This window comes from Antechinus flavipes, chromosome 1 (assembly GCF_016432865.1).
Source record: "Antechinus flavipes isolate AdamAnt ecotype Samford, QLD, Australia chromosome 1, AdamAnt_v2, whole genome shotgun sequence".
In the NCBI taxonomy this organism is placed as follows: domain Eukaryota; kingdom Metazoa; phylum Chordata; class Mammalia; order Dasyuromorphia; family Dasyuridae; genus Antechinus; species Antechinus flavipes.
Window position 1 is genome coordinate 516,952,916 of NC_067398.1, and position 27,769 is coordinate 516,980,684.

The window sequence follows — 27,769 nt, forward strand, 5'->3', positions numbered from 1 at the left end:
TGTCTGTACTGGTCTAAAGCAGCAGCACCCTCTTTAATGTTGGAACTAAATGAGATACCAGTGATGCACAGAACATTTTAACCAAAGAGGAGCTTTTCATTGTCTTAACCCAACAAAGGCATGCAGTAAGGATACTTTGGTACTTAGCAGGTCTTCTTCAGACTCCTTATCTGAAATGGCAACCGGTCATCCATCAGGCTTCACAGTAGAATAACTCAAGTCTTCAGTAAGTACAAAATCTGAGAGGCTCAGCACCTTCATGGCTTGGGAATTTTATTGGTCCTATGCTAGTAAGCTATGTCAATGAAGATGGAGGAAACGGCTTCACTGGGGAAAGCTTCTAGGATAGCTGGGGCAGAAAGAAGTTCTCTGGGAGTTGTTTGTGGGAAGAGAGTTGTTTCAAAGTAATGGAAGCTGCAGCCACAAACATAATGGTATCAAGGATTTTAGAGGTAAAACTTGATACAATATGACTAGAAAAACACTTGACCCAAGTCAATAGACATGGTTCCTTTAGCACTGTTTATAATCTGGCTCAAGGAATTTTTAGACCTCTCTTCTTTTTAAAATGATTAACAAATTCTTTCCCACCAAGGATCTGAAATTTAGCAGGCAATATCATAGAATTATAGAGTACATACTAGATGGCACCTTAATGATCACGGAGGTCTCCCTGCCAAATCAAAACCCAAAACTATATGAACACAGTTACAAAACATTTGTTACACAAATAAAGTCAGATATAAACAATTGGAAAGAAATATCAATTGCTCATGGGTAGACTAAGCTAATAAAATTAAAAATGACAATTCTGCCCAAATTGATCCACTTGTTCAGTGCCATACCAATCAAACTGCCACAAATACTTTAGAGGACTAGAAAAAATAATGACAATATTCATCTGGAAGAACAAAAAGTCAAGAATATCAGGGGAATTAATGAAAAAAAAAAGATTGGTGGCTTAGCAGTTCCAAACCTAAAACTATATTATAAAGCAGCAGCCATCAAAACCATTTGGTACTGGCTAAGAAATAGAGTGATATATCAGTGCAATAGATTAGATATCAATGACACAATAATTAAGGCCTAAAGCAATCTAATATTTAATAAATCCCCAACTCTAGCTTCTGGAATAATAACCCACTATTTCAAAATCATTTCTGGGAAAATTGGAAAATAATATGTGAGAAACTCAGCATAGACTTATATCTCACACCCCATACCAAAAGAAGATCAAAATGGATACATGATTTGGGCATAAAGGAGCATAGCATAAACAAATAAGGAAAGAAAGGGATTATATATCTAATTATCCAAAGAGCTATAAACCTGTGCATATCCTTTGACCCAGCAGTGCCATTGTCTATGCCCCAAGGAAATCTTACAAGAAGGAAAAGGAACCACATGTGCAAAAATGTTTGTAGCAGCTCTTTTTTGTAATAGTAAAGAATTGGAAAATGAGTAGATGTCCATCAATTGGGGAATGGTTATATAAGCTGTGGTATATGAAGGTAATGAAATACCTATAAAAATTGATGAACAAGCTGATTTTAGAAAGGCCTAGAAAGATTTCATGAATTGATGCTGAGCAAAACAGCAGAAACAGGAATTCATTGTACATTTGTACATAATAACAACAAGAATGTATGATGACAAAATATATAAGACTTAGTTTTTCTCAGTGGTTCAGTAATCCAAAATAATCCCAATATAGACTTTGGACAGAAAATGCCATCAGCATCCAGAAAAAAATCTTTGGAGATTGAAGGTAAATCAAATTTACAAATGCTATATTCACTTCTTTTTTTCTGTTCTTTTTTTCCTCTCTGTCATTTTTCAGTTTTACTCTGATTTTTTTCACCCAACATGATTAAAAAAGCAATGTGTATTAAAGATCATGTATCCACTTGGTATAAAACTCAAAAAGAACTGAACCACTTAATCATACATGAGGATCTCTGTGGACTACATTATTGACAAAACTGTTTCATTGAACTTTTATTTTGTTAAATATTTCCCAATTATGCTTTTATCTGGTACTGGTCAATGTTAACTGTTTGACACCTTTGATCTAGTCTAATACACTTATTTTCAAGAGAAGGAAATTAAAGTGAGGAGGCAATAAATTACTTGCTCAAGTTCACAAAGTTAATCAGTCAGTATTTAAATCTGTGTCCTTTGTTTCTAAAACTAGGGCTTTTCCCACTACATCATACAGTCATCTTCTTCTCTATTTTTCCCCTTGATGAATGTTCTGAATTCGAAATTGGTCACTTGCTAGTATCAAGCAAAATTGATATTACAAAAAAAAATCATCCCTTTTCTTGGTTTCTCTTCATCCCTATACCTCATTAGTCTCATTTAAAAAATATTATTAGGTTGATTTGGGAGTAAGATTAGTATAGTGGAAGAAATATTTTGTAGCTCTGATGAGTGCTTTGAACATAAGGATTTGGAAAGCAGACTTTTAAAAAATAGAAATTTAGATTTATGCCATAAAAATATTTTAAAGGAGAAAGAACATTGGATATGGAATAAGAAGGTCTTGTTCAAATTTTCATTTGTCATTTTATTACTTGTATGACTATGGATGGAAATTATTTAATTTTTCTAGGTCTCAGCTTCCCTATTTGTAAAATGAAGATATGAAAATGGTTGACTTTTAATGCCACATCCAATTTTAAATCTATGCTCTATTCTCTCAAAATTATTTTTGTATGTATCAACCTGCAAGATGAATTGTTAACTAAATATAAACTTAACAGACACTGCCTAAAAAGACGAAGAATACATGTATTGGTATTACTACACATATTTGTTTTGTTTTTCATTATGAAATGTGGTGTTCTTTTTCTTCTTTAAAATATATATGATGGTTTTTCTCTTGGGGCAAGTTGGTTTCTCAGGGGAGGTTTTCTGGAGGCAGCCTTAGTTGCCATTGAAAGTAATAATCACCTCAAAACACAGCCAGGTGATAAAAGTTCAGATCTTTTATTGTCTCCAATATAAACCTATTAGCTTAGAGGCCTATCTCTCTGCTTGGTTCCAAGAGTTACCTCTGAATGTCTCCAAATCCAGAGGTTTGTCCTTCAGCCCAGCCAGCCAAGTGGAAAATGGAATGGATCTCTCTTGCAGCTCTTGCATCTTTGTCCTTTGCTTCTACCTCTGCCTTCTTCAGCCTCCAATTCGGCTCCAATTTGAATCTGTCTTGCCTCTGAGAGAGGGCTTCTGGCTTTCAATCTCCCAGAGTGCTCCTCTCTGACCACAGTCAATGTTCCAAAGTAAAACTCCTCACTCAGAGAGGGCTTCTGGCTGAACTCACTTGACGCTCCCCTCTCAATCTAAATCAGCTGCATTCTCTTCTGCCACCAGCCAGCCAAGTGGAAAATGGAATGAATCTCTCTCTGAGAGCCTCTGTCTGTTTCTTATATATGAGAGAGAGGAATTGTGGGATATCTCCCATCGTGCTCTCTGGCCCTAAGAGCTTCAAGGAAGGTGTGAATTCACAAAGTTACACAGTTAACTTTGTGAATCTCCCATATTTGTGAATTCCAATAAGTAAAGGTCTGAACACAAGCATTGTATCAATTAGTTCTACTTAGTATCTTGTTTCAGGTTCTGGCCCAAAACATCTTCTTGTAAGATTAGATCAACTCTAATTAGTTAGCAGTTAGTAAGGATTCCAACAAAGGAGTCCTACCAAATTCCTTTTATGACACAGACATGGTACTGATACCTAAACCAGGTAGGTTGAAAATAGAGAAAGAAAATTATAGACCAATCTCCCTGATGAATATTGATGCTAAAATCTTAAATAAGATATTAGCAAAAAGATTACAGAAAATCATCCCCAGGATAATACGCCATGATCAAGTAGGATTTATACGAGGAATGCAGGGCTGGTTCAATATTAGGACAACTATCAGGATAATGGGCCATATTAATAATCAAATTAACAAAAACCATATAATCATCTCAATAGATGCAGAAAAAGCATTTGATAAAATCCAACATCCATTCCTATTGAAAACTCTTGAGAGTGAGGAATAAATTGACTTTTCCTTAAAATAATCAGGAGCACCTATTTAAAACCAGCAGTAAGCATCATATGTAACGAGGACAAACTGCTACCATTCCCAGTAAGATCAGGAGTGAAACAAGATTGCCCACTATCACCATTACTATTTGATATTGTATTAGAAATGCTAGTTTTGGCAATGAGAGTTGAGAAAGAGATTAAAGGAATAAGAATAGGTAACGAGGAAACTAAATTATCACTCTTTGCTGATATGATGGTATACTTAGAGAATGCCAGAGATTCTACTAAAAAGTTATTAGAAACAGTCCACACCTTTAGCAAAGTTGCAGGATACAAAATAAACCCACATAAGTCATCAACATTCTTATATATCACCAACAAAACCCAATAGTTAGAGTTATAAAGAGAAATTCCATTTAAAGTAACTACTGATTGTATAAAATATTTAGGAATCTATCTGCCAATGGAAAATGAGAAACTTTATGAGCAAAACTACCAAACACTTTCCACACAAATTAAGTCTGATCTAACCAACTGGAAAAAATATTAAATGCTCTTGGATTGAGTGAGCAAATATAATAAAGATAACAATACTATCTAAATTAATCTATTTAGCGCTATACCAATCAGACTCCCAAAAAACTACTTTGATGAATTAGAAAAAATAACAACAAAGTTCATATGGAAAAACAAAAGGTCAAGAATTTCAAGGGAATTAATGAAAAAAAAATCATATGAAGGTGGCCTAGCTGTACCAGATCTAAAATTATATTATAAAGCAGCAGTTACTAAAACCATCTGGTATTGGCTAAGAAATAGACTAGTTGATCAATAGAATAGGTTAGGTTCAAAGGACAAAACAGCCAATAACTTTAATAATCTAGTGTTTGACAAACCCAAAGACCCCAGTTTTTAGGATAAGAACACATTATTTGACAAAAATTGCTGGGAAAATTGGAAATCAGTATGGCAGAAACTAGGCATTGACCCACACTTAACACCGTACATCAAGATAAGGTCAAAATGGGTTCATGACCTAGGCATAAAGAATGAGATTATAAATAAATTGGAAGAGCATAGGATAGTTTACCTATCAGACCTGTGGAAGAGGAAGGAATTTATGACCAAAGAAGAACTAGAGATCATTACTGACCACAAAATAGAAAATTTTGATTATATCAAATTGAAAAGTTTTTGTACAAACAAAAACAAATGCAGACAAGATTAGAAGGGAAACAATAAACTGGGAAAACATTTTTACAGTCAAAGGTTCTGATAAAGACCTCGTTTCCAAAATATATATAGAATTGACTCTAATTTATAAGAAATCAAGCCATTCTCCAATTGATAAATGGTCAAAGGATATGAACAGACAATTCTCAGACAAAGAAATTAAAACTATTTATAGACATATGAAAATATGCTCCAAATCATTATTAATCCAGGAAATGCAAATTAAGACATCTCTGAGATACCACTACACACCTGTTAGATTGGCTAGAATGACAGGGAAAGATAATGTGGAATGTTGGAGGGGATGTGGGAAAACAGGTACACTGATACATTGTTGGTGGAATTGTGAACATATCCAGCCATTCTGGAGAGCAATTTGGAACTATGCGCAAAAAGTTATCAAACTGTGCATACTCTTTGATCCAGCAGTGTTTCTACTGGGCTTATACCCCAAAGAGATACTAAAGAAGGGAAAGGGACCTGTATGTGCCAAAATGTTTGTGGCAGCCCTCTTTGTAGTGGCTAGAAGCTGGAAAATGAATGGATGCCCATCAATTGAAGAATGGTTGAGTAAATTGTGGTATATGAACGTTATGGAATATTATTGTTCTGTAAGGAATGACCAGCAGGATGAATACAGAGAGGACTGGCAAGACTTACATGAACTGATACTAAGTGAAATGAGCAGAACCAGGAGATCATTATATACCTCAACAACGATACTGTTTGAGGATGTGTTCTGATGAAAGTGAATCTCTTCGGTAAAGAGAGCTAATTCAGTTTCAGTTGATCAAGGCTGGACAGAAGCAGCTATACCCAAAGAAAGAATACTGGGGAATGAATATAAACTGCTTGCATCTTTGTTTTTCTTCCCTGGTTATTTATACCTTCTGAATCCAATTCAACAATGCAACAAGAGAACTGTTCGGTTCTACACACATATATTGTATCTAGGATATACTGTAATCTATTTAACATGTAAAGGACTGCTTGCCATCTGGGGGAGGGGGTGAAAGGAGGGAGGGGGAAAATTGGAACAGAAGTGAGTACAAGGGATAATGTTGTAAAAAATTACCCTGGCATGGGTTCTGTCAATAAAATGTTATTAAATTTTAAAAAAAGAAAGAAATGACTAGCAGGATGATTTCAGAAAAGCCTGGAGAGACTTACATGAACTGATGCTGACTGAAATGAGCAGGACCAGAAGATCATTATATACTTCAAAAACAATACTATATGATGCCCAATTCTGATAGACCTGGCCATCTTCAGCAATGAGGTGATAGGATGCCTAAATCAGTTCCAATAGAGGAGTAATGAGCTGAACCAGCTACTCCCAGCAAAAGAACTCTGGAAGATGAATCATTACATAGAATTCACAATCCCTCTATTTATGTCTGCCTGCATTTTGATTTCCTTCACAGGCTAATGGTACACTACTTCAAACTCCAGCTCTTTTTGTACAGCAAAATAACTGTTAGGACATATATGCTTTAACATACTTAACATATATTGGCCAACCTGCCATCATGGGAAGAGGATGGGGGGAAGGAGGGGAAAAATTGGAACAAAAGGTTTGGCAATTGTCAATGCTGTAAAATTACCTATACATATACCTTGTAAATAAAAAACTATTATTTAAAAAAAATCAGCTATGGAAAAAAGAAAAAAAATTATAGATTGCTTTCTCCTTTTCTAACACTAGTCTTTAATATCCCAAATACTTTTTTTGGTACTTATTCCTAAATTGAGAAAGGTCCATGATATGTAGCAGTAGCAATCTCATTTTAAAATTCTGAAGCATAATATGTTATATATTTATTTATTCCTGATTTCACAATAGCTTTTAGGCATCCCATCACCATTTTTGTTTTTGTATTTCTTCATTACTTAATGGCATCCAAAGGCATGTGCCTCATATCATTGCTCAAGTATTTTTTAAAGTATTTTGATACAAAATAACTGCACTCATTTCTGCAATAAAAAAATTAAAGTCCCTTTTATACATCATAATTTAAGTTATAAAAGAGGTTTTGATACCTCTGTTGGTAATGTTTAAAATCTGAATGGATGTCTAAAAGATTTTTGTTGTTTTCTACTGATTTGAAAGCACAAGTTGAAACGACATTCTTTGAAATTACTTCTATATGAAGCCCGTCTGTTTGGAGGTTAGAGAAGTAATTTTGTTTTCAAGAATGACCAGTTTAATGTGAAATGTCAGAGCACAAAGAACAAATTACCCATTCATAGTATAAATAAAGATACTTGGGGGATCCATGAAAGTATCTGAATGAGTGGGGAGTTTTATACATGTTTTAGCCATTGCCAAATTAAAATAGTGACTGGGTTCAAATTTAACAAAGACTTAAGTAAAGGTATTATTTGTCATGTACCTCAAAGATATCAGAGACCGAAAGATCCAATACTTGAAAAAAATTTAATAGCCATGCTTTTTTGTGATATTAAAAAATTAGATGCCAATAATTGGGTAATAGCTGAGCAAATTTTGTATTGTGAATATATTGGATGATAAATGCAACATGAGTACACTATGTGGCACTGTTGCTAGGGTGTTTTACCTGGAATTAGGAGAAACCTGAATTCAAGTCCAATGTCAGACACTTATTACCTATGAGAATATGAAGCAAAGCATTGATCTTTGTCTACATCAGTTTTGTTAGCTACAAAATGAGGATAAATATAAGTACTTCCCAGGGTGGTTGTGATGGTAAAATGAAAAAACTTTTAAAATGCTTTACAAACCATAAAACTCTATCCAGTTATTTGTTATTAAATAAGAAAAAAAGTGAATGTAAGGAAATTGGGGAAACATGGAAAATTTGCATTAACTGTAAGACTCTGAAATAAGCAGAGCTAGGTAAACCATGAACCATGAACTAGGTAAACACAAGAACCAAAATAATGTAAAGGAAAGCCAACTAGAAGGCCAGTAATATCTCTTTACTTGTAATGGACAATCGTAGTCCCCAAAAATACCTGCCTTTTCTCCATAGAGAAGTAGGAATTTTCACTCTCTGATAAAGTCTTGATTTTATTTGTTTTTGTTTTTATTTTGTTTTTACATTGAAAGGTTAAATTAATGAGTGGGGAGATGTTAAAGAGCAGTAAGGAGATTAATACAAGAAAATGACTCCAGGATATAAAGAAAACACACATCAATAAAACTATACCTCTCCCATTTTTTCAGAATGTGGGATCTTTGAGGAAAAAGACAATTTCATTTTTTACCATAATCCCAGTGTCCTAACATATATTGTCTTACACATAACAGGTTCTTGATAGATATTGTTCAATCATATTGGATTGAATTAAAAAAGAAAAGAAAATCAGTGGTTGTATTCAGTTTAAAATTCCCATTGTTTTCTGCAAATATATATTGTATCTAGGAAATACTGCAACATATCTAACATATATAGGACTGCTTGCCATCTAGGGGAGGGGGTGAAGGGAGAGAGGGGAAAAATCGGAACAGAAGCAAATGCAAGGGATAATGTTGTAAAAAAATTACCCTGGCATGGATTCTGTCAATATAAAGTTATTATAAAGTAAAATAAAATATTAAAAAAATAAAAATAAAATTCCAATTGTTACAATTTAACTCATCTTCACTTTAATATTTTATCCATTTTTAAGAAAAGTTAACACAAAAAGACATTAAGTTTACCAAAATTTCATTTATTCATTTCTAGCTTAAGTTCTTTGTTATCACTGGAGATAAATGATATTATTAGGGCAGTTATTAGGGGCAACCTTGAATTTAACAACAAAAGCTGTCGTCACCACTTAATCTATATACATTAGAAAAAAATAGAATTGCTGTCATTATTAAGGGCGTATTTACACATAATTCTTTGAATCCTGAAGAAACTTGAATGGTCTCAAGTTTAAATTTTATTGGCTATATGCTTATTATTCTATTAAAATTTCTAATCTTTTGTGGTAACAAAGAATTGGAAAATGAGTAGATGTTCATCAATTGGGAAATGGCTGAAAATTTTCTACTATATGAAGATAATGGGATATTATTGTCTTATAAAAAATGATGAGAAAGATGATTTTAGAAAAGCCTGGAACGATTTACATGAAACTGATGCCGAATGAAACAAGCAAAACCAGGAATACATTGTATACAATAATAGTAAGAATATGTGATGCACAACTATGAAAGACTCTCTTCTTCCCAGTGGTTCATTGATTCAAAACAATCCCAATAGACTGTGGACAGAAAATTCCATCTGAATCCAGAAAAAGAACTAAAAAGGCTGAATGTAAATCAATACATGCAATATTCACTTTTTTCTTTTTTTTTTCTCTCCCATGTTTTTCTGTTTTGCTCTGATTTTTCTCTCACAATGTGACTTATAAAGCAATGTGTGTTAAAAAAATAAATAAAAAAACATAGTGTCTGAAACATAGTATGTATTTAATAAATACTGATTGAATAAAACAAAACCTTTAATATATTGTATGGTTTTGTTTGGGATAAATATTTTACAAACAGCATTGCATTTCCCACTAGTTTTCTGTCATATCTAAAATCTTTTCCATCCTTACCGCCCCCCCTACCAGGTTTTCCTCTTTTCCTCCAAGAAGGAATCTATCTAACAGTCTATCTCCCCTAGAGTGCATTCCCATTTAAAATATGTATGTGTAGAGAGAAAGAAGGGGGTGGAATGTAAGTGTCGTGTCTCACAGGTACATAGTTGTTTTATATGTTCTTTCATTAGAATGTAAGCATTATAAGGACAATAAACAGATTTTTGCCTTTCCAATATCTCTAGTGCTTAATATAATGCCTGACATATTAATTACTTTTTAAATGCTTGTTGGTAAGGATAAGAAGAGCTACTGAAATATAGATACTATAACTTTCTCATACATAAAACTCTCAATAAACTACTGTCAGGTATGGATTTAGATTTGAGCAGTCATCAACTCTACTTACTTAATTCCTAAACATCCAAAGATAATTACTGAGAATTTCAAATTAAGGTATACAGCTATTATTTGCATCTGTTGCCTGGGAAATAATCAGTCTTCAAAAACTTGGGTATTTTATCCAGGAATGATAAGCTGTATTTCTCAACCACATAATACAGTGTTCATTTGCAGCTATTGGCCATTATCTCCTGCAGTATTCTGAGCACCCCAGTGATCAGTTTCTCAATTTATTCTCTAAAATCAATGGACTAGGCCTTTAAAATTTGAGCTTAGAAGTATGTCATATTTTACTCTCATTTTAGTGTGTATCTCAGGATAGTGCAATTAAATTATATAGTAGGTAAATATAACATTGATATCCATGTGGGAAAAAAAAATTTACATCTTATCAGTGGCCTTTCAGATAATATTCAAAAGACCAGGGTTTATCTAAGCAGTATACAACAGTCAAGTGGATTGAATTAACTAGAAAAACATTTACCATTATCTGGTAGGTAAGAAAGCTGCATGGATGCTTATTGCCTTATTATTATTTATTATTGTTGAATGCTGACATTGTACTTTGATGGCAAAGTTCTTTATATCCTCATTGACATTCATAAATGAAAGAGCCCTTCTCTGCCATGTATTTAATTGGTAATTAAATTTTCCAAATAACTTTCTCTACAGGAGCTGGATTTTGAAGCCAAGACAAGTTATACACTGCGCATAGAAGCCGCCAATAAACATGTTGATCCTCGCTTCCTGAGTCTGGGACCCTTTAGTGATATGACAACAGTGAAGATAATTGTGGAAGACGTGGATGAGCCCCCTGTGTTTAGCTCCCGTTTATATTCCATGGAGGTGTCTGAAGCCACCCAAGTTGGCAATATCATTGGAACTGTAACAGCACATGATCCAGATTCTTCAAACAGTCCTGTTAGGTAATTTTCAGGATCATTTGTTCCTCTTTCTTTTTGGTTTCATGGGTTTTGCCAGGTTATGTGTTTTTACCAGCTTAGTATGCTATCAAAATGCTGCACATACAGAACATTGCTATAAACGTTATCAGATTATTTTGATTTTCAGTCTACTGATTTAAAACCAGGACAAATGAAACAATATCATTGAAAGACAATATTATCATGATATAAAATAAAAATAATTTTGCTAATAATGTTACCTTATTATTTAAGGTCATTTATTTTATAGCAGTTTTGGAGAAATCTATCTACAAACATAGCTTATAGTCCTATTAAGTCAATTATGCTGAATTTATTTCAGGACAAACTCTTTTGAGAAGCGAAGTGATGCAAATCCTAGCGCCAGAATAAATGTAAGTGTTAAAAAGATAGCTGTAAACAGTTTAAATTAGGGATTACTTTGTCAGACAAATAAGATTTTTTACACTTGTTTATTTTGATGGCTAGCTTAGTTTATTATGTCAACTTTGTTTTTGAAAATGATGAAAGTACACACATGATCTATCTTTTAAGGATCCTTTGATTCACTTAAATTAAATACAACAAGCATTTTAATTTAAATTAAATTAAATGCTATGTACCAACATCATGTTAGACACAGTGGGTACAAAGACGAAAAAGGAACAACTCCTGACTATAAGCAGGTTATGTTCTTTCATATTTAAATACAGTGTGTTCCTTTGGAGAGATTCATAGGATATATAGAGCTATGCTTGGAGTCAGGAAGACCTGAGATCAAGTCTCACCCTGGTCTGGTCAATCTTTCAGTGATTCAAGCTATAAAACTATCAAACTGTAAATTTCAGAATATTTACACATATAAATTGGAAGGGGCATGTCTTTTCTGCTTTGTCCCTACACTTGCAACAAAGATTGTCATATTTTCCTCCCATTGATAATGTGTGTTATTTTCATGAATTAAATCATTAATGATCTTTATTTTACCTTTTCACTTTAGAGGGTCCAGTATATAGATGGTATTCATTAAATATATATGAACAAATCAATGTTAGTTCATGTAAGCAAAATTCTGTGCTAGAGGCAGAATTATACTTGAGAATTGTGCAGAAATAAGCTTGTTTGTTCCATATATGCTTTGCAAGTAATTCTGAGAGTATTGTTTTTTAAGGAAGTATAATTCTTTGTTCTTAAATATAAAGCTAACTATATGATAAATAAAGGGAGCATATTTGTAATTTGGTAGCCTCACTTTTGTGGACAAAGAGGCTCATGCAAAATGAATTCAGTTTTATCCCAGAGATAGAACATATCAACCTATAAACCAAGTTTATAGTATATAATGTTTTTTTTTTTTCCTTAGCATTTCTGCTCCCCACCATAGTGAAATACATTCTTCCAACATCATCTGGCCACACTATTGCCACTATCATGCTATGATACAGGCATTTTTGTTTGTTTGTTGAGGGAATTTGGACATTATTTGTTGAAAGCAGTTTACACAAGTTGTTTTGTCCTTCACAGCTGTTCACATCCTGTCCATAACTCAAGTGACAAAGCTATCCAGGAGGGCAGTTTCTCTAAATAGAAGAGTTAGGAATCAGGACTTAGACATCATTTGAGATTATAATTAGTCTAGTGCTAAATGCAATCTCTCAGACAGAAAATAGACTACTAGGTTTGCTATTTAAGTATTATATAATTTTAAAGCACTTAGGACACTGCCTGACATACATAATATGTGCTATATAAATGTTAGCTATTGGTATTTTAAAATAATATTTTATTTCCCCAATTACATATAAAGCAATTTAAAATATTCGGTATATTTTAAAGATTTGAATTACAACTTCCGTCCCTCCCTTCCTTCCTTTTCCCCTTCCTGAAAAAGAAAACAATATAATATAGATTATAAATGTAAAATTGTGTAAATATATATATTTCTGGTTAGTCATTTTGTGAAAGAAAACTTTAAAAGGAAGAAAGGAAGTAAGGAAAGAAGGAAAAAGGAAGAATGAGCCAAGGAAAGAAAGAAGGAAGGAAAAAAAGGGAGAAAAAGAGGAAAGGAAGAAGAAAAGAAGGAAGGAAGATAAAAATATTATGCTTTGATTGCATTCAGGTGCCATCAGTTCTTTTCACTGAATCCTATGGGATGTCTTGGATCATTATATTGCTGACAATAGCTGACTCATTTTAAGCTGTGCAGTATTGATTAGTTGCTCTTCTTTTTCTTATTTTATTACATGACAAGAAAACTATAATATTTAGAATAGGTATTTATATGGTACAGAAAATAGAGGAGAGAAAAATAATTGTTTTCTCTTAATTCATAACTATTCTAAACAATAATTTCTAATTCTGAGTTCTCTACTTATTGGTATATTTTTTTTCTTGTATTAATTTAAAATTTGCCTCAAATAATATTAATGTCTCTTCCATGTGATGAACAGTACCTGAGCCATAATGGATGCTTAGTAAATATTGATTGATATGATAGCTTTCCAATCATTTCAAAAAAATTACCATCCTCCTCACTTCCTAATACACGCCTGCCCTATATTGGGTCTTTCTTTTTCCAGACTAACCAAATACAGTTCCATGTTCTTGTAAAAAAAAGAATTCTTTTTTAAAAATTCACTGCCTAAAACTTAACACCATATTGCAGATGTCATCTGATCAGGAGAGAAATAAAGCCCTCTCCACTCTCTGGCAGTTTTTTAGGTTAAATACTTTTGTTCCTAATTTTGAAGATAAGTACTAGTGGTGATAGATTTTGTCCAATAAATAAGAAATTTCTCTCCTTGTCCTCTTGTTTGAAATTTGCCCTTGTTCAAACTCATGATTTTTCTCTGTTTACTGAATTTTAACTTTTCTTTCCCTTCTATATTATTGGATTTCTACTCTGTTGTTCTTTCATATGTTATCCTCAAGGGGCAAAGAGATATATATTGACTAAATATTCTGAAACAACATCTACCCATAGGATAGATCAAAAAGAGAGCCAGAATAAATTAAGTTCTAACAATCACAAGATATTTATAGTACATTTTAGGTTTTAGGAAAGGTTTTCTCATAAGTCTTTGATATAGGTAGTGTAGGCAAGCTTATCTCTATTTTAGAGATGAAGAAAATAATGAGATGAAAGATTAAAGGATTTGTCTAGGATTATATAGCTAGTAAATGTCAGAATCAGGACAAGAATCTGGATCTTCTGAACTCAACACAAGCACTTTTTTAACTACACACAGTCATAGAAAAATCATTGGATAGACCTTCTCGAGTCTATTTTGATGAATCTGCTAGTGGCCAGGTGTTTTTGTATAGTATAAAAGGACATATAGAAATGAGCTGTTATTATTATGGCATGATTATAGCAGAATTCAGTCTGTTCTTTAAGAAATTGTGAAGCTCCTTTAATAACTCAGACTTCCCATGGAAACAAGATTCATCTTTTTAAATAACATCATTCAACTGATATTGCTTTATGGCAGTGACTCATAGAATAGCTATCAGCAAATAAATTCAAAGTGAGTATCTCACAGAGGGCAAGGGAGAGATATGAGAAGGAACTTTTTTTATATGCCCCCCCAATATTATATGTAAAAATAATTTGAACTTTTTAAAAAAAATTTGAATTTCAAATTGTCTCCTTTTCTCTCATTGAGAAAGCAATTTAGCAATTTAATATAGGTTATTATATATGTATAAACATACAAAACACATTTCCATGTAGATCATGTTGTGGGGGAAAAAAACAGACCATATAATAGCACAAGAAAAATAAAGAAAAAGTTTGCTTCAATCTGTATTCAGATTTCACTATTTCTTTCTCTGGAGATGGACAATACCTTTCATCATAAATCCTTCAGAATTTTCTAGGATAATCTTATTGCTGAGCATAACTAAGTTATTCACAGTAAATCATCATACAATATTGTTATTACTGTGTACAATCTTCTATTAGTTCTGTGCATTTGACCTTGCATAAGTTCATGTTAAGTCTTTCCAGGTTTTTCTGAGAGTGTCTTGCTCACCACTTATTATAGGGCAGTAATATTCTGAGGAAGACCTTTTATCAAGAGTAAAGCCTAAAATGATTTCATCTGAGAAATGTGTGATTAGAAGAAAAGATGGGATAGCTGTGCTTAGCAAAGGGTTAATACACAGACAGCCCAGCTCCTCTACTAATACTTTTGTGATGTCCAAAGAAAGTAAGGAAACCTTCAAGCATGTTAGGTAAAACATTGTAAAGGTCTGAAACTCTGAGTTGATGCACTGGGGTTGGGCAACTGAGCACTTAAGGCTGATTACTGATTGTACAATACTCTATTAGCATATGCTTGGAAAATGGCCCTTCCCACTATTCTGTGCTGGTTCAATCTTTTGGTGTAATACAGAGAATTGTGGGAGGTTTTAGAGGGTGGAGTAAGACAAGCCAGAGTCACTTTGGTGGTAGATGTGGAGAAAGAAGGTCGTGGAGATCCTTTGTCCATCCCCTTCACTTCTACCCCTAAAGACCAAGAATAAAGACCAAGAACTTTGGCTTATCCTGACTTTGGCTGATTCTAAGTTATCCAGGGTGCTAATCTGGACTTCACAAAACATGGCCAATTTAGGACATGAGATGGATTGTTATCTGTTTCTCTAAAGGGAACCTCCAGATTATTGAGACAATACAGTTGAATATTTGGGTATAATAATATTAGGAACAACCTGCCTATAAAGAAAAGTTACTTCAAAACTAGAAAGTGAATAAATCAGAGAAAAAATATAAATACTGTTTTTCATATTAGAAACTAGGACTTCCTATGATTAGAGCAAAAGATTATAGTTAAAGGAATTGGAAGTGTGTGATTATGCTGGGAGGGAGGGGATGGTTGAGCCAAATAGTCAAAAATGAGATTAAAAGGAACAAAAAGCAGGGTCCAGGCAGGAATGCTAGAGGGTATTCTAGTTTGCCTGCCAAAATCAATTAGGGTGAAACATGATGTCAAAGCTTTGAACAGCGGTGGGTTTTTTAATTTATTTTTTATTATAGCTTTTTATTTACAAAACATATGCATGGGTAATTTTTCCACACTGATCCTTGCAAAACCTTCTGTTCCCCCTTTCCCTTCCTTCCCTTCACTCCCTCCCCTAGATAGCAGGTAGTGCAACACATGTTAAATATGTTAAAGTATATGTTATATCCAAGATCTGTATTCATATTTATAGTTATCTTGCTGCACAAGAAAAATTGGAACTACATAGAAAGGAAAAAAAAAACCTGATAAGGAAAACATAAATGCAAACAAACAATAACAGAAAGAGTGAAAATGCTATGTTGTGGTTCACACCCAGCTTCCACAGTCCTCTCTTTGGGTGTAGATGGCTCTCTTCTTCACTGAACAAGTGGAACAGGTTTGAATCATCTCATTGTTGAAGAGAGCCACATCCATCAGAATTAATCACCATATAATCTTGTTGCCATGTATAATGATCTTCTGATTCTGCTTATTTCACTCAGCATCAGTTTGTGTAAGTCTCTCCAGGCCTCTATGAAATCATTTCATTGGTCATTTCTTACAGAACAATAATACTCCATAACATTCATATACCACAATTTATTCAGCCATTCTTCAATGGATAGTAATCCATTCAATTTCTACTTCCTAGCCACTTCACAAAGGGCTGCCACAAACATTTTTTGCACACGTGGGTCCCTTTCTCTTCTTTAAGATCTCTTTGGGAGAATAGCAGTGTTTTGGTCCAGAACTCTGAAAGGAGGATTCTTACAAGGTGTTAAGTCAATGGAATTGATACAGACAGTGGTTGTTTAGCATGGTGCTTAACAGTTGTCTAGTTCAGTACATGTACTTAGTACTTAATATAGTTCTACAAGATTCACACCTATGATAAGGAAGCATATAAACTCGGACAAACTCAGTCAGATTCAGAGACTCGGACAAACTCACTCAGATTCAGAGGCAGGGAAGATAAAAGAACTGCAGGCAGGAACTTAAGCTCTTGGAGTGAAGGAGAGAGGTAGAATTCCATCTTAGGTCAGTCACTGGTGGTTGGCCCTGGCATCCTGCACTTCTCCACGGAAACCGAGACTCCGGAAGGCCTCGGAGAAAGCTAGCTGAAGCCCCAGGCAAGGAGACAAGACTTTGAAATAGATAATAAAGGATTTGGACTTTAACACCTGGCTATTCTTGTGGTGATTACTGAACTGAAAGGAAGGCTGTCCCAGAAACCCCAAGAAAACCAAACTAAGAACTTTACACAGCAGTGGTTTAAAAAATTAGGGGAAGTCTTGAATATAATGATGCTCAATTAAGATGGTAAAGAATTGATTGGCTAAAATGACAGAAAAGGAAAATAATAAATTTTGGAAATATTGTGAGAGATCCAACCATTCTGGAAAGCAATTTGAACCTATGACCAAAGGATTATAAAACTGTAAACCCTTTGATCTAGCAATATCACTACTATAATGTTGTACTCCTTGTATCCCAAAGAGATCATAAAAAAGGGAAATGTTCTCATATGTACAAGAATATATATGAGATATCTTTGCAGTAGCAAAGAATTGGAAATTGAAATTGAGGGGATGGCTATCAATTGAGAAATGGCTGAAGATGTTGTGTTATATAAATAGTTACTATTGTTGTATAAGAAATGATGAATAGGCAGGGTTTCAGAAAAAAAAAAAAAAAAAAAGGAAAACTTATATGAAGTGATGCTGAGTGTAGTGGACAAAACCAGGAGAATATTGTACCCAATAACAGCAACAATGTATGATTATCAACATTGATAGATTTTGCTCTCCTTATTTAAGAAGGGCTATTATCTAAGATAATTTCAAAAAACACATGATGGAAAATGCTATTGACACACAGAGAAAGAACCATGGCCTTTGAATGCAGATTGAAACATATTATTCTTACTTTTTTTGTTGTTTTGATTTTTTTCTTTGTCATGGTTTTTACCTTTTGTTCTTTTTTTTTAAATAAATGTTTTATTTTCAAAACACATGTAGAGATAATTTTCAGCATTCACCCTTATGTTCCAAATCTTTCTTCTTCCCTTCTCACCTCCTCTCCTAGATTGCAAGTAATATGATATCTGTTACACATGTGCAATTCTTCTGTACATATTTTTACAATTATGCTACACAAGAAAAATCATATCAAAAAGGAAAAAAATGATAAAGAAAACAAAATGCAAGCTAATAACAAAAAAGTGAAAATACTACATGGTCATGCACACTCAGTTCCCAAAGTCCTTTCTCTGGATACAGAAGGCTCTCTCCATCACAAACTTAGTGTAACTGTCCTGAATCACTTTGCTGTTGAACAGAGCCACATTAATCAGATTTGATCATCATGTAATCTTGTTGTTGCTTTGTAAAATATTCTTTTGATTCTACTCACTTCACTTAGCATCATTTCATAAAAGTCTTCCCTGGCTTTTCTGAAAGATTCCTACTGATCATTTCTTATAGAACAATAATATTCCATAATATTCATATATAATAACTTATTCAGTCATTCTCCAGCTGATGGGCATCCACTCAATTTCCAGTTCCCTGGCCACGACTGCTACAAACATTTTTGTATATGTGAATCCTTTTGTTCTTTTTTATGATTTCTTTGGAATAGATGCCCAGTAGAGGCAATGCTAGGCCAAAGAATATGCACAGGTGATAGCCTTTGGGGCATAGTTCTATATTGCTCTCCATTATTGTGGGATCAGTTAATAACTCCACCAAAAATGTATTAGTGTCCCAGTTTTCCCTCATCCTCTCCAACATTCATCATATTTTCCTGTTATCTTAGCCAATCTGAGAGGTACACAGTGGTACCTTAGACATTTCTTAATTTGCTTTTCTCTAATCAATAGTGATTTAGCATTTTTTTTTTCATAATACTTTTTATTTCTTTATCTGAAAATTATCTGTTCATATCCTTTGACCATTTATTGATTGGAGAATGATTTGCATTCTTATAAATTTGAGTCAATTCTATGTATATTTTAGAAATGAGCTCTTTATCAGAGCCCTTTGATGTAAATTTCCCCAGCTTGCTGTTTCCCTTCTAATCTTGTCCTCATCGGTTTTGTTTGTACAAAAACATTTTAACTTAATATGATAAAAATTATCCATTTTGCATTCTATAATGTACCCTAGATCTACTTTGATCACAAATTCCTAACTTTTTCATAAGTCTGAGATGTAGAATATCCTTTGTTTTTCTAATTTGCTTATAGTATCACTCTTCATTTCTAAATTATGAACCTGTTTCATTGTTATTTTGGTAAAGGATATTAGGTATGGGTCAATACCTGATGTCTCCCATAATAGTTCGCAATTTCCCCAGAAATTTTTGTGAATTAGTGAGCTTTCATGCCAAAAGCTGAAGTCTTTGTGTAGACTAGATTAACTTTTGTGTCTTATGAGCTTAACCTATTTCACTGATGAACTACACTATTTCTTAGCTAGTACCAATCACTTGATGCATATATGTTTAAAATTGGTACTACTTCATTATGGCACTTTCCTTATCTCTTTTAATTAGATCTATTTTTGCTTTTGCTTGATCTAAGATCAAGCATTTTAAATTTTAGCTGAGGTATAATAGATTCTGCTCCAGCCTTTTACCTTTGCTTTAAATGTGTTTTTTGTAACCAACACATTGTAGGATTCTAGTTTTTAATCCAGTGTGGGATCCACTTCCATTTTATGGAAGAATTCATCTCATTCACATTCATAGTTAAAATTATTAACTCTGTATTTCCTGCCATTTATTTTCCTCAAGTTATACTTTTCTCTTTTCTTTTCCCCTTTTCCTTCTCTACAGTGTTTTGTTTCTTTTTCTTTTTTTTTTTTTGAGAAGAAAAAAAAAATATTGCATAAAATAAAATGTTACAAAGGAAACCAGTTATACTGAAAGTTATCAAAACAATGAAAACAAACCTAAGTTCCAAGATTTCTTGGTTAGATGCCCTATCTAGCTTCTGTGCCTGTTTTCAAGATAAATGGGAGGCTGCCCAGCGGAAGATCGATTGCACAGGTAGCCTGGACCTGCGCCAGGTCTCACACGCAGACACCCGAGTCTCGATCCCATGCTCTTTAGCACCGATTGGGGAGGAGGTGCGCACAGTTGGGGGCAGGAAGCGCTTCGGGCCACTACAGTGTTTTGTTTCTGACCACAACCTCTCTCAAACAAGTCTCCATTTTTAAAGACCCTTCCCTTTCTTATTCCTTTTCCCTTTTACTTCTGTTCTCCATTCTCTTAGTCTCCCCCTTTCTTTTCTCCTTCTCCTTCCCTCTAGGATGAGTCAAGTTTCTCTCTGAAATTAAATATCTCATATTCTCTCTTTGAGCTAAATCTTATGAAAGTATTTTCTCTTTGAGCCAAATCTCATGAGAGTAAGATTCACTCAGTACTAATCTTCCCTTCTTTTCTTCACATGTAATTAATAGGTCTTTTTTTTTCCTTTTTGTGAGATATAATTTACTGTACTTTTCTCCTTTTCCTCTTCTTCCTGTAAAATTCCTTTTCCAACTCTAATTTATTTTTATATCATCACATATAAATCACATCACATATAAAACATAAAACATCACAATAAATTCATATTATATCTATATTTCGTAAGTATGCCAATGATAGAGTTACAGTTCCTAAATGTTAAACATCTTTCCATTTCAGCATGTTAACTTTTTTTAACTTTTAAAAGAAAGAGGTTTTGTTTTCTTTCCTTTTTACCTTTTTATCCTTCTCTTGAGTTCTGTATTTGAAGATCAAATTATTTTATGTTCAACTCTTCATCTGTTCATCAAAAATAAATGAAATTCACCTATTTCACTGAATGTTCATCTTTTCCCCTGGAAGATAATGCTTAATTTTGCTGGATATAAATTTGCTTGGATTGCAGTCCAAGTTCCTTTGCCCTTTGAAATACCATATTCCAAGTCCTTCAGTCCTTTAAAGTGGAACCTGCTAGGTCATGAGTAATCATTATTATGGCTCCTCAATATTTGAATTGTTTCTCTTTGGCTGTTTGCAATATTTTCTCCTTGATCTGATAATTCTGAAATGTGGCTGTAAAATTCCTTGGGGCTTTCATTTTGAGGTCTCTTTCAGGAGGTGTTCAGTGAATTCTAATTTAAAGGCTAATTAACCCTCTGGTTATAGGACAATAGGACAATTGTCTTTGATGATGTGTTCAAAGTTGTTGCCTAGGCTGTTTTTTCCATCATGGTTTTCAGGTAGTTGAATAATTCTTAGATTGTCTCTCCTGGATCTTTTTTCCAGGTCAATTGTTTTTCCAGTGAGGTATTTTACATTTTCTTTTCTTTTTTCTTTTTTCTTTTTCTTTTTTCGGTTTTGTTTGACTGATTCTTGATGTTCATTGAGTCTTTCACTTTCATTTGTTCAATTCTAATTTTAGTGAAATATTTTCTTCAATTACCTTTTTTATCTCTTTTTGCATTTGGCCAATTAAACTTTTAAATGAATTGTTTTGTTCATTGGATTTTGTCCATGTCACATTTTCTATTTTTTGAGAAGTTGTTTTCTTTTTCCCTTTCATGAAATCTATTTTGCTATTAATTACATGCTTTTTTCATTTGATTAAATCTCTTTTTAAAGGAATTTTCTTCAGTTGACTGTTTTTTTTCTCCCTAAACACTCCTGCAAAGTTCTCATTTCCTTTCCCCATTTTTGTTCTAACTCTCTTTTAAGATCTTTTTTGAATTCTTTCAAGAGAATCTTGTGAGATGAAGACCAGCTCATATCACCCTTTGGGGCTTCTTCAGGTAGCATTTTGCCTTGAGTTTCCTCAGCATTTGAAGTCTGTTCTTCCCTGTCTCCATAAAAATTCTCTATGATCAGAGCTCTTTTTTGCTTTTTGCTCATTCTTAAAGGTTGAGGTCTGCTCTTATGGCAAAGAGCAGATTGTCTCAACCTTCCTCTACAGGCAACAGGAGTTTCACACTGCATGGGAGCTGGTGCTGCAGTCTTTTTTACTTGCTGGATGGGTGGGGCCAAGTCCCAGATTATTCTGGGGTTCAGGGACTCATTATTTGCCTTTTGAAGTTATTTTGGATAACTCATAGCTAATTTACTGATCCACTGGCTTCTGAAGCAGGGTGAAGTAGCTAATGCTACTATATTTTTGCTAAAAGTCTCTTAGTAGATTATCCTCCCTCACAGTTGGAGACCACTTTGCTCTGGGTTCCTGAGCTGTGCCTGAGCTCAGCCATTTCCTTCCTTCACCATGTCTGATTGAAACAGACTTTTTGTGAAATTCTTTTAAAATATATTCTTCTAGAAATTTGTTGCACTCCAAATATTCTTGGATTCTGTTATTCCAAAATCTGTTCAGAGGGTTGATTTAATATTCATCTAAGAGAAGCCAGAAGAGCCCAAAGACCTGTTTAGTCTTCATCATCTTGGCTCCCCACACCCTTTACCTTTTGTTCTGATTCTATTTTTCACAAAATGACTAATATGGTAATATGTTAAGTGTGCTTGTACATGTATAACCTATACAAGTTTGCTTACCAACTTAAGATGGAGGGGAAGGAAAAAAGAAGAGTCAGAATTTGAAGCAAGGTACAAGTGGAATTGAGGAGACAATGGTTAAAACTTGTTTAGCATTGATTTAATCCTACAACAAATAATGGTTTCAGTGATATAATGATTGTTTTATATTCAATGTAGAGCATAAAAGCCAGAAGCTCTCAGGGCCAGAGTAGACAGGCATACTAAAAGTTCTAGGAGCCTGAGAAAGATTCATTTCTTCTTCTACCTTTGTGGTGGCTGGGGGCTGAAGCATAAACCTTTGGATTCGGAGAGATTCAGAGGGCAGAGAAGGAGGCAGGAGCTCAAGCTCCTGGAAAGAAGAGAGATAGGCCTCTAAGAAAGCTAACTGGGTCCCAGAAAAGGAAACAAGACTTTGAAAGAGACAATAAAGAATTTGGACTTTAACAGCTGGTTGTACTTGTGGTGATTACTGAACTGAAATGAAGGCTACCCCCAGAGACTCCAAGGAAACCTCAAAAGAGAATATTACATTTTAGAAAGAACATTACATAATTTTCTTAGAGTAGAGATTTAACCATTGACTCCTCAGTTCTACTTAGTACCTTATTTCAAGTTCTGGCCCATAACAGAAGGGGTAAAAAAGTGGAGTTCAAAATCTTATAAAAATCATTGTTGAAAATGATATTTACATGTAAATGAAAACAAATACTAATAAGTGGTAGGAAAAGATAGCAAATAATTGAAGGAGGACCAATAGAATAATTCTCTATTGGCATAAGAACTTATGCTTATATTATACATGCTACATAAATGGTTGACCCCTTGCAGCTTGTTCTTTACTTTTAAAAGTTTAATTTCTTAATTTTCTTGTATATGGCACTTAGTTACTTTGAAAGCTTGCAATTTTGTTGGTGTCTACATTTCTGATATTTAATTAAATCACAAAACTTCTATACCTTATTTTATGGGAATTTTCTTTTTAAACATTGAGTGTGGTTATTGTCCAAGCGCATGGAATCTTTTTGTTTGTTCTTTAAATATCTCATTAGAAAAAAGTTGTTTCTAATTTTTCCTGCATGAACAACTCACTTTTCTTTTTGTTCATATATTTTAACAATTCTGTGTTTGATGATACTAGATATGTTGTTTTCCTTTGTTGATTTAAAATTGAGATAATGATAATACAATAAACCATGGCACAGTGAATAAAATACTGAATCAGAAAAGCTAAATTAAATTCTAGGCCCAGTTGCTTACTAAATATGTGAACCTAAGCAAGTCATTTAACTTATGTTTGCCAGTTCCATAATTTGTAGGAAATAATAATAGCACGTACGTCACAGGGTTGTTGTTGTCAAGATAAAATGAGAATATTTTTAAAGCACTATGCAAATCTTAAGATGCTATTTAAATGCTAATTAATAATTAAATAGGACACATATTTTTGTCAAACTAAGTGAAAAGATGAAATCCTTAAAAGGTAGAATGAAGAAAAACAAAATGGACAATCTATAATAAAGATAAAGGATTCATAAACTGATCATGTATGAGCACAATTTGAGTAGGTGGGTTGATGGACCTGGGGAATTCATTTGAACTACACTTTCAACAATCAGAGAATAAAATGCTGTTCTGAGAATGTCAACATATGGGTAGTTTTAGCATTACTCTCTAAGGTACTGTTAGGTTCAGTTCCAAATTAATTTATTAGCTGGGAAAAAAAAAAAGAGCTTTAAAACTTTAGATACTGTTTCCTGACATTTTTAGAAATGCCTTTAGGTGAACACCATATGTTTCAAGAAAAACAAAGCAGCATTATTTTCCAGGACCTGAAGGCATTTGCAGAGTGAACTTCTTGACATTAAGCCCAATCAGACTTGTAAAAAACAGTGTGACAAGGATTGAAAAATCAGTTGTTTAGGGTTGAATCATTTTACCAAAGGATTGGGTTTACTAAGTTTTTAATGTAGCCTAACACATACCTACCATATGCCACATATAATTTGAATGTGTAATGAAGTTGGGGGCACAAAGTTCAGGGTTCTAGAAAGAAAAATGTTAGTGGGTATCTTCAGTGGAGTGACAAACTTGGTGTCAAGGGGTTTGGGCTTTTTGCCCAATTCTGTTAGTGTTTGGCTCTGTTTGCTGGAATAATTTCATTCACCTTTATATTTTAGCACCTGTGAATTTTTAAAAATTCACCTTCATTTCCACTGTGCATTCATAGTTGATCTAAAAGAATTTTCATTGTGGTAACATTATTAATATTGTGATTCCATAGTAGATACTTGGCAAGTATTTGTTGAGTAGAATTAAATCCAGGCTAATATATGGTTTATATATAAAGTCACAGAGAAAACTAGGATTCCAAATAAGATTTTCTTACTCCAAATTTAGGATTTTTTTTTTCAATTATACCATACTCGTACTGCATGATTGTAAGAATAACATGTCCTCTTAAAGAGCTCCTTGTTGTGCTACCGAGAGCCACCTAACTGGCTGCTGGAGATCCAATTTAGAATGGATTTCCTCTTGTGAGAGGATGATACAAGGAGGCTGAGAGGCAATTGCTGTTCTCAGACCTCTCTGACTGAGAGGCCTTTTTGTTGTCTGACCTCTCTCCTCTTCCCTCTGCTTCCAATTTATCTCATTCCCAGTCTACAACACCTGTGTCAGCAAAGGCTGCCCCATAACTCCTTCAGATGTTATGATCCACAGCTGTGAAGGCTCTAGGAGAATTGACCTCTCCCTTAACAGCTCCTAAATTCCTGTATAAGGAATGGAAAGGCTCAAATTGTTCATTAGAGTATGAATAATGAGATAGTTTGTTTTTTAATCAAGGTATTGTCATATGTATATTCTTAGCATCTAATAGAGTGCCTTGCACATACTGAATAGTTAATATTTATTTACTGATTAATTACTTGATTAAGGTATGAGAATTGATAGTGTAGAGTGCAGCAAAAGTGGGTAAAGCAAGATACAGTGGATATAAATATTCATGATAGTGAAGTCCTGTATTAGGAATTATCAGTGGAAATGGAAAGGAGAGAACAAAAATGAACTTCGTGTGAATTCAGAAATCATGTGGTTTACTTAATGTTTCGACATTAGAAATAACATTGAAGTTTCAAATCTGGAATATTGAGTGAATGGTGATATAGCCATCCCTAAATATCTCCCTCTTTCCTGGCTCCTTTTCTCCTGCCTATTAACCATGCCCATGTCTCTCATCCTTAGAAATATCCATACTTTATCCTGATATCCTTGCTAACTGTTGTCCTTTATCTTCTCTGCCCTTTGTGACTAAAGTCATTGATAATGCTATCTATAAAAGGTATCACCACTTTCATTATTCTCACTCTCTTCTTAACTCCTGAAAGTGTAACTTCTGACCTCATTCCACTGAAATTCTCACCAGATTTACCAGTAGTGTTTTAATTGTCTCAGTTCTCATTCTTTACCTCTTTGTACATTTTAATGAAAGATTATCCTCTTCTCTTTGATACTCTCTTGTTTTTGGCTTTTAGGGAAACCCCTCTCTCCTGAATCTTTTCCTATCTATCAGATCACTCTTTCTCAGGGTCCCTTGCTGAATATAGCTAGATCATTCCATCTAAGTATAGGTATTACATAAGATTGACTTAGACCCTTTTTTCTTCTCCCATTACACTATTTCAGCTTCCATGTATATAATTGCAATTTCTAATTTGATGATTTTCAAATCTCCCTATGGTACTTATCTTAAACTTTCAACTAACCTCTAAACTCATATATTCAGTTGCCTTTCCAATATCTCAAACTGGATATACAGTAGACTTCTTAAATTAAATATATCCAAAACAAAACTCATCATCTGCCCCTTGACTTCTCTCCTCACATCCAGTCTGTTGCTAAGGCTTGTCAATTATACTTTCACAACATCTCTCACATATGACATCTCCTCCCTTCTGAAACTGACACCATTCTGGTGCAGTTCTAGTCCTCAAGGGTCCTCAAACTACGGCCCATGAGCCAGATGCAGCAGCTGAGGACGACTATCCCCCTCACTCAGGGCTATGAAGTTTCTTTATTTAAAGGCCTACAAAACAAAGTTTTTGTTTTTACTATAGTCCGGTCCTCCAACAGTCTGAGGGACAGTGAACTGGTCACCTATTTAAAAAGTTTGAGGATCCCTGAATTTATTCTAGACTATTGCATTATTTTGCTACTAAGTCAGCCTGCTTCTCTTGTCTATCCTCTCACTGATTCATTATCCATTCTGACCCTGAAATGATTTTCCTAAATCAGAGGCCCAGCTACAGTCACCAACTCTATAAACTCAAGTTATTCCCTGTTGTTTCCAGGATCAGATACAAAATTCCTTTTTTGGCATTTAAGCCCTTCAAACCCAGCATCCTTTAATCCATATTAAATAGTTTTTTATTGACTCTCTTTGACCTCTTTTAATATGCCAAGTACTTAGCATATTGCCTGCTGCATAATGGGTACTTAATAAATGTTTCCTGATTGAGTAACCAGCGGAAAAAGTGATGTGAAATGAAATGGCAGTTTTGGAAAGTGTTAAATCTGGTTTACAGATGTTGCATCAGAAATTCTAATGGAATAGATAGGTGAAAATGTCCTAGAAGGGAATGGAGATAAGGCTTTGGAATATGGGGAACATTTTCCACTTAAAACTGATGAGGTTCTCAAAGACCTTATGTTTTTTCATAATAGAGAGATAATGTAGGTATGTATAGAACAAATTCAATCTTAGTATAGAAGAATAATGTTACTAATTGGGAGAACTTAAAAAAGGATTCATATAGAAGATAATTCTTGGATGGCATGTTGAAAAAGAATGAGATTATATGAGGTAGTAATGTTGAAGACAATTTCAAGCATGGGGAATGATGAATTCAAAGGCACATATATATATGTGTGTGTGTGTGTGTGTGTGTGTGTATATATATATATATATATATATATATATATATATATATATATATATATATACATTGCAAATGGAATAAAGAACAGAGCAAAGACTATTTTGACTGGATTTGAGAGTGGAGGAAAGAGTGTTTATATCATCAATG

General features: G+C 33.8%; 1 protein-coding gene across 1 annotated transcript in view; it reads left to right on the plus strand.

Moving 5' to 3' along the window:
• CDH7 (cadherin 7) overlaps positions 1-27,769 on the plus strand; it is a 209,631-nt gene that overhangs the window by 153,036 nt on the left and 28,826 nt on the right. The window contains exon 7 of the mRNA XM_051970519.1: positions 10,904-11,157. Within this exon, the coding sequence (XP_051826479.1) occupies positions 10,904-11,157 (254 nt within the window). The remainder of the gene's footprint in view (positions 1-10,903; positions 11,158-27,769) is intronic.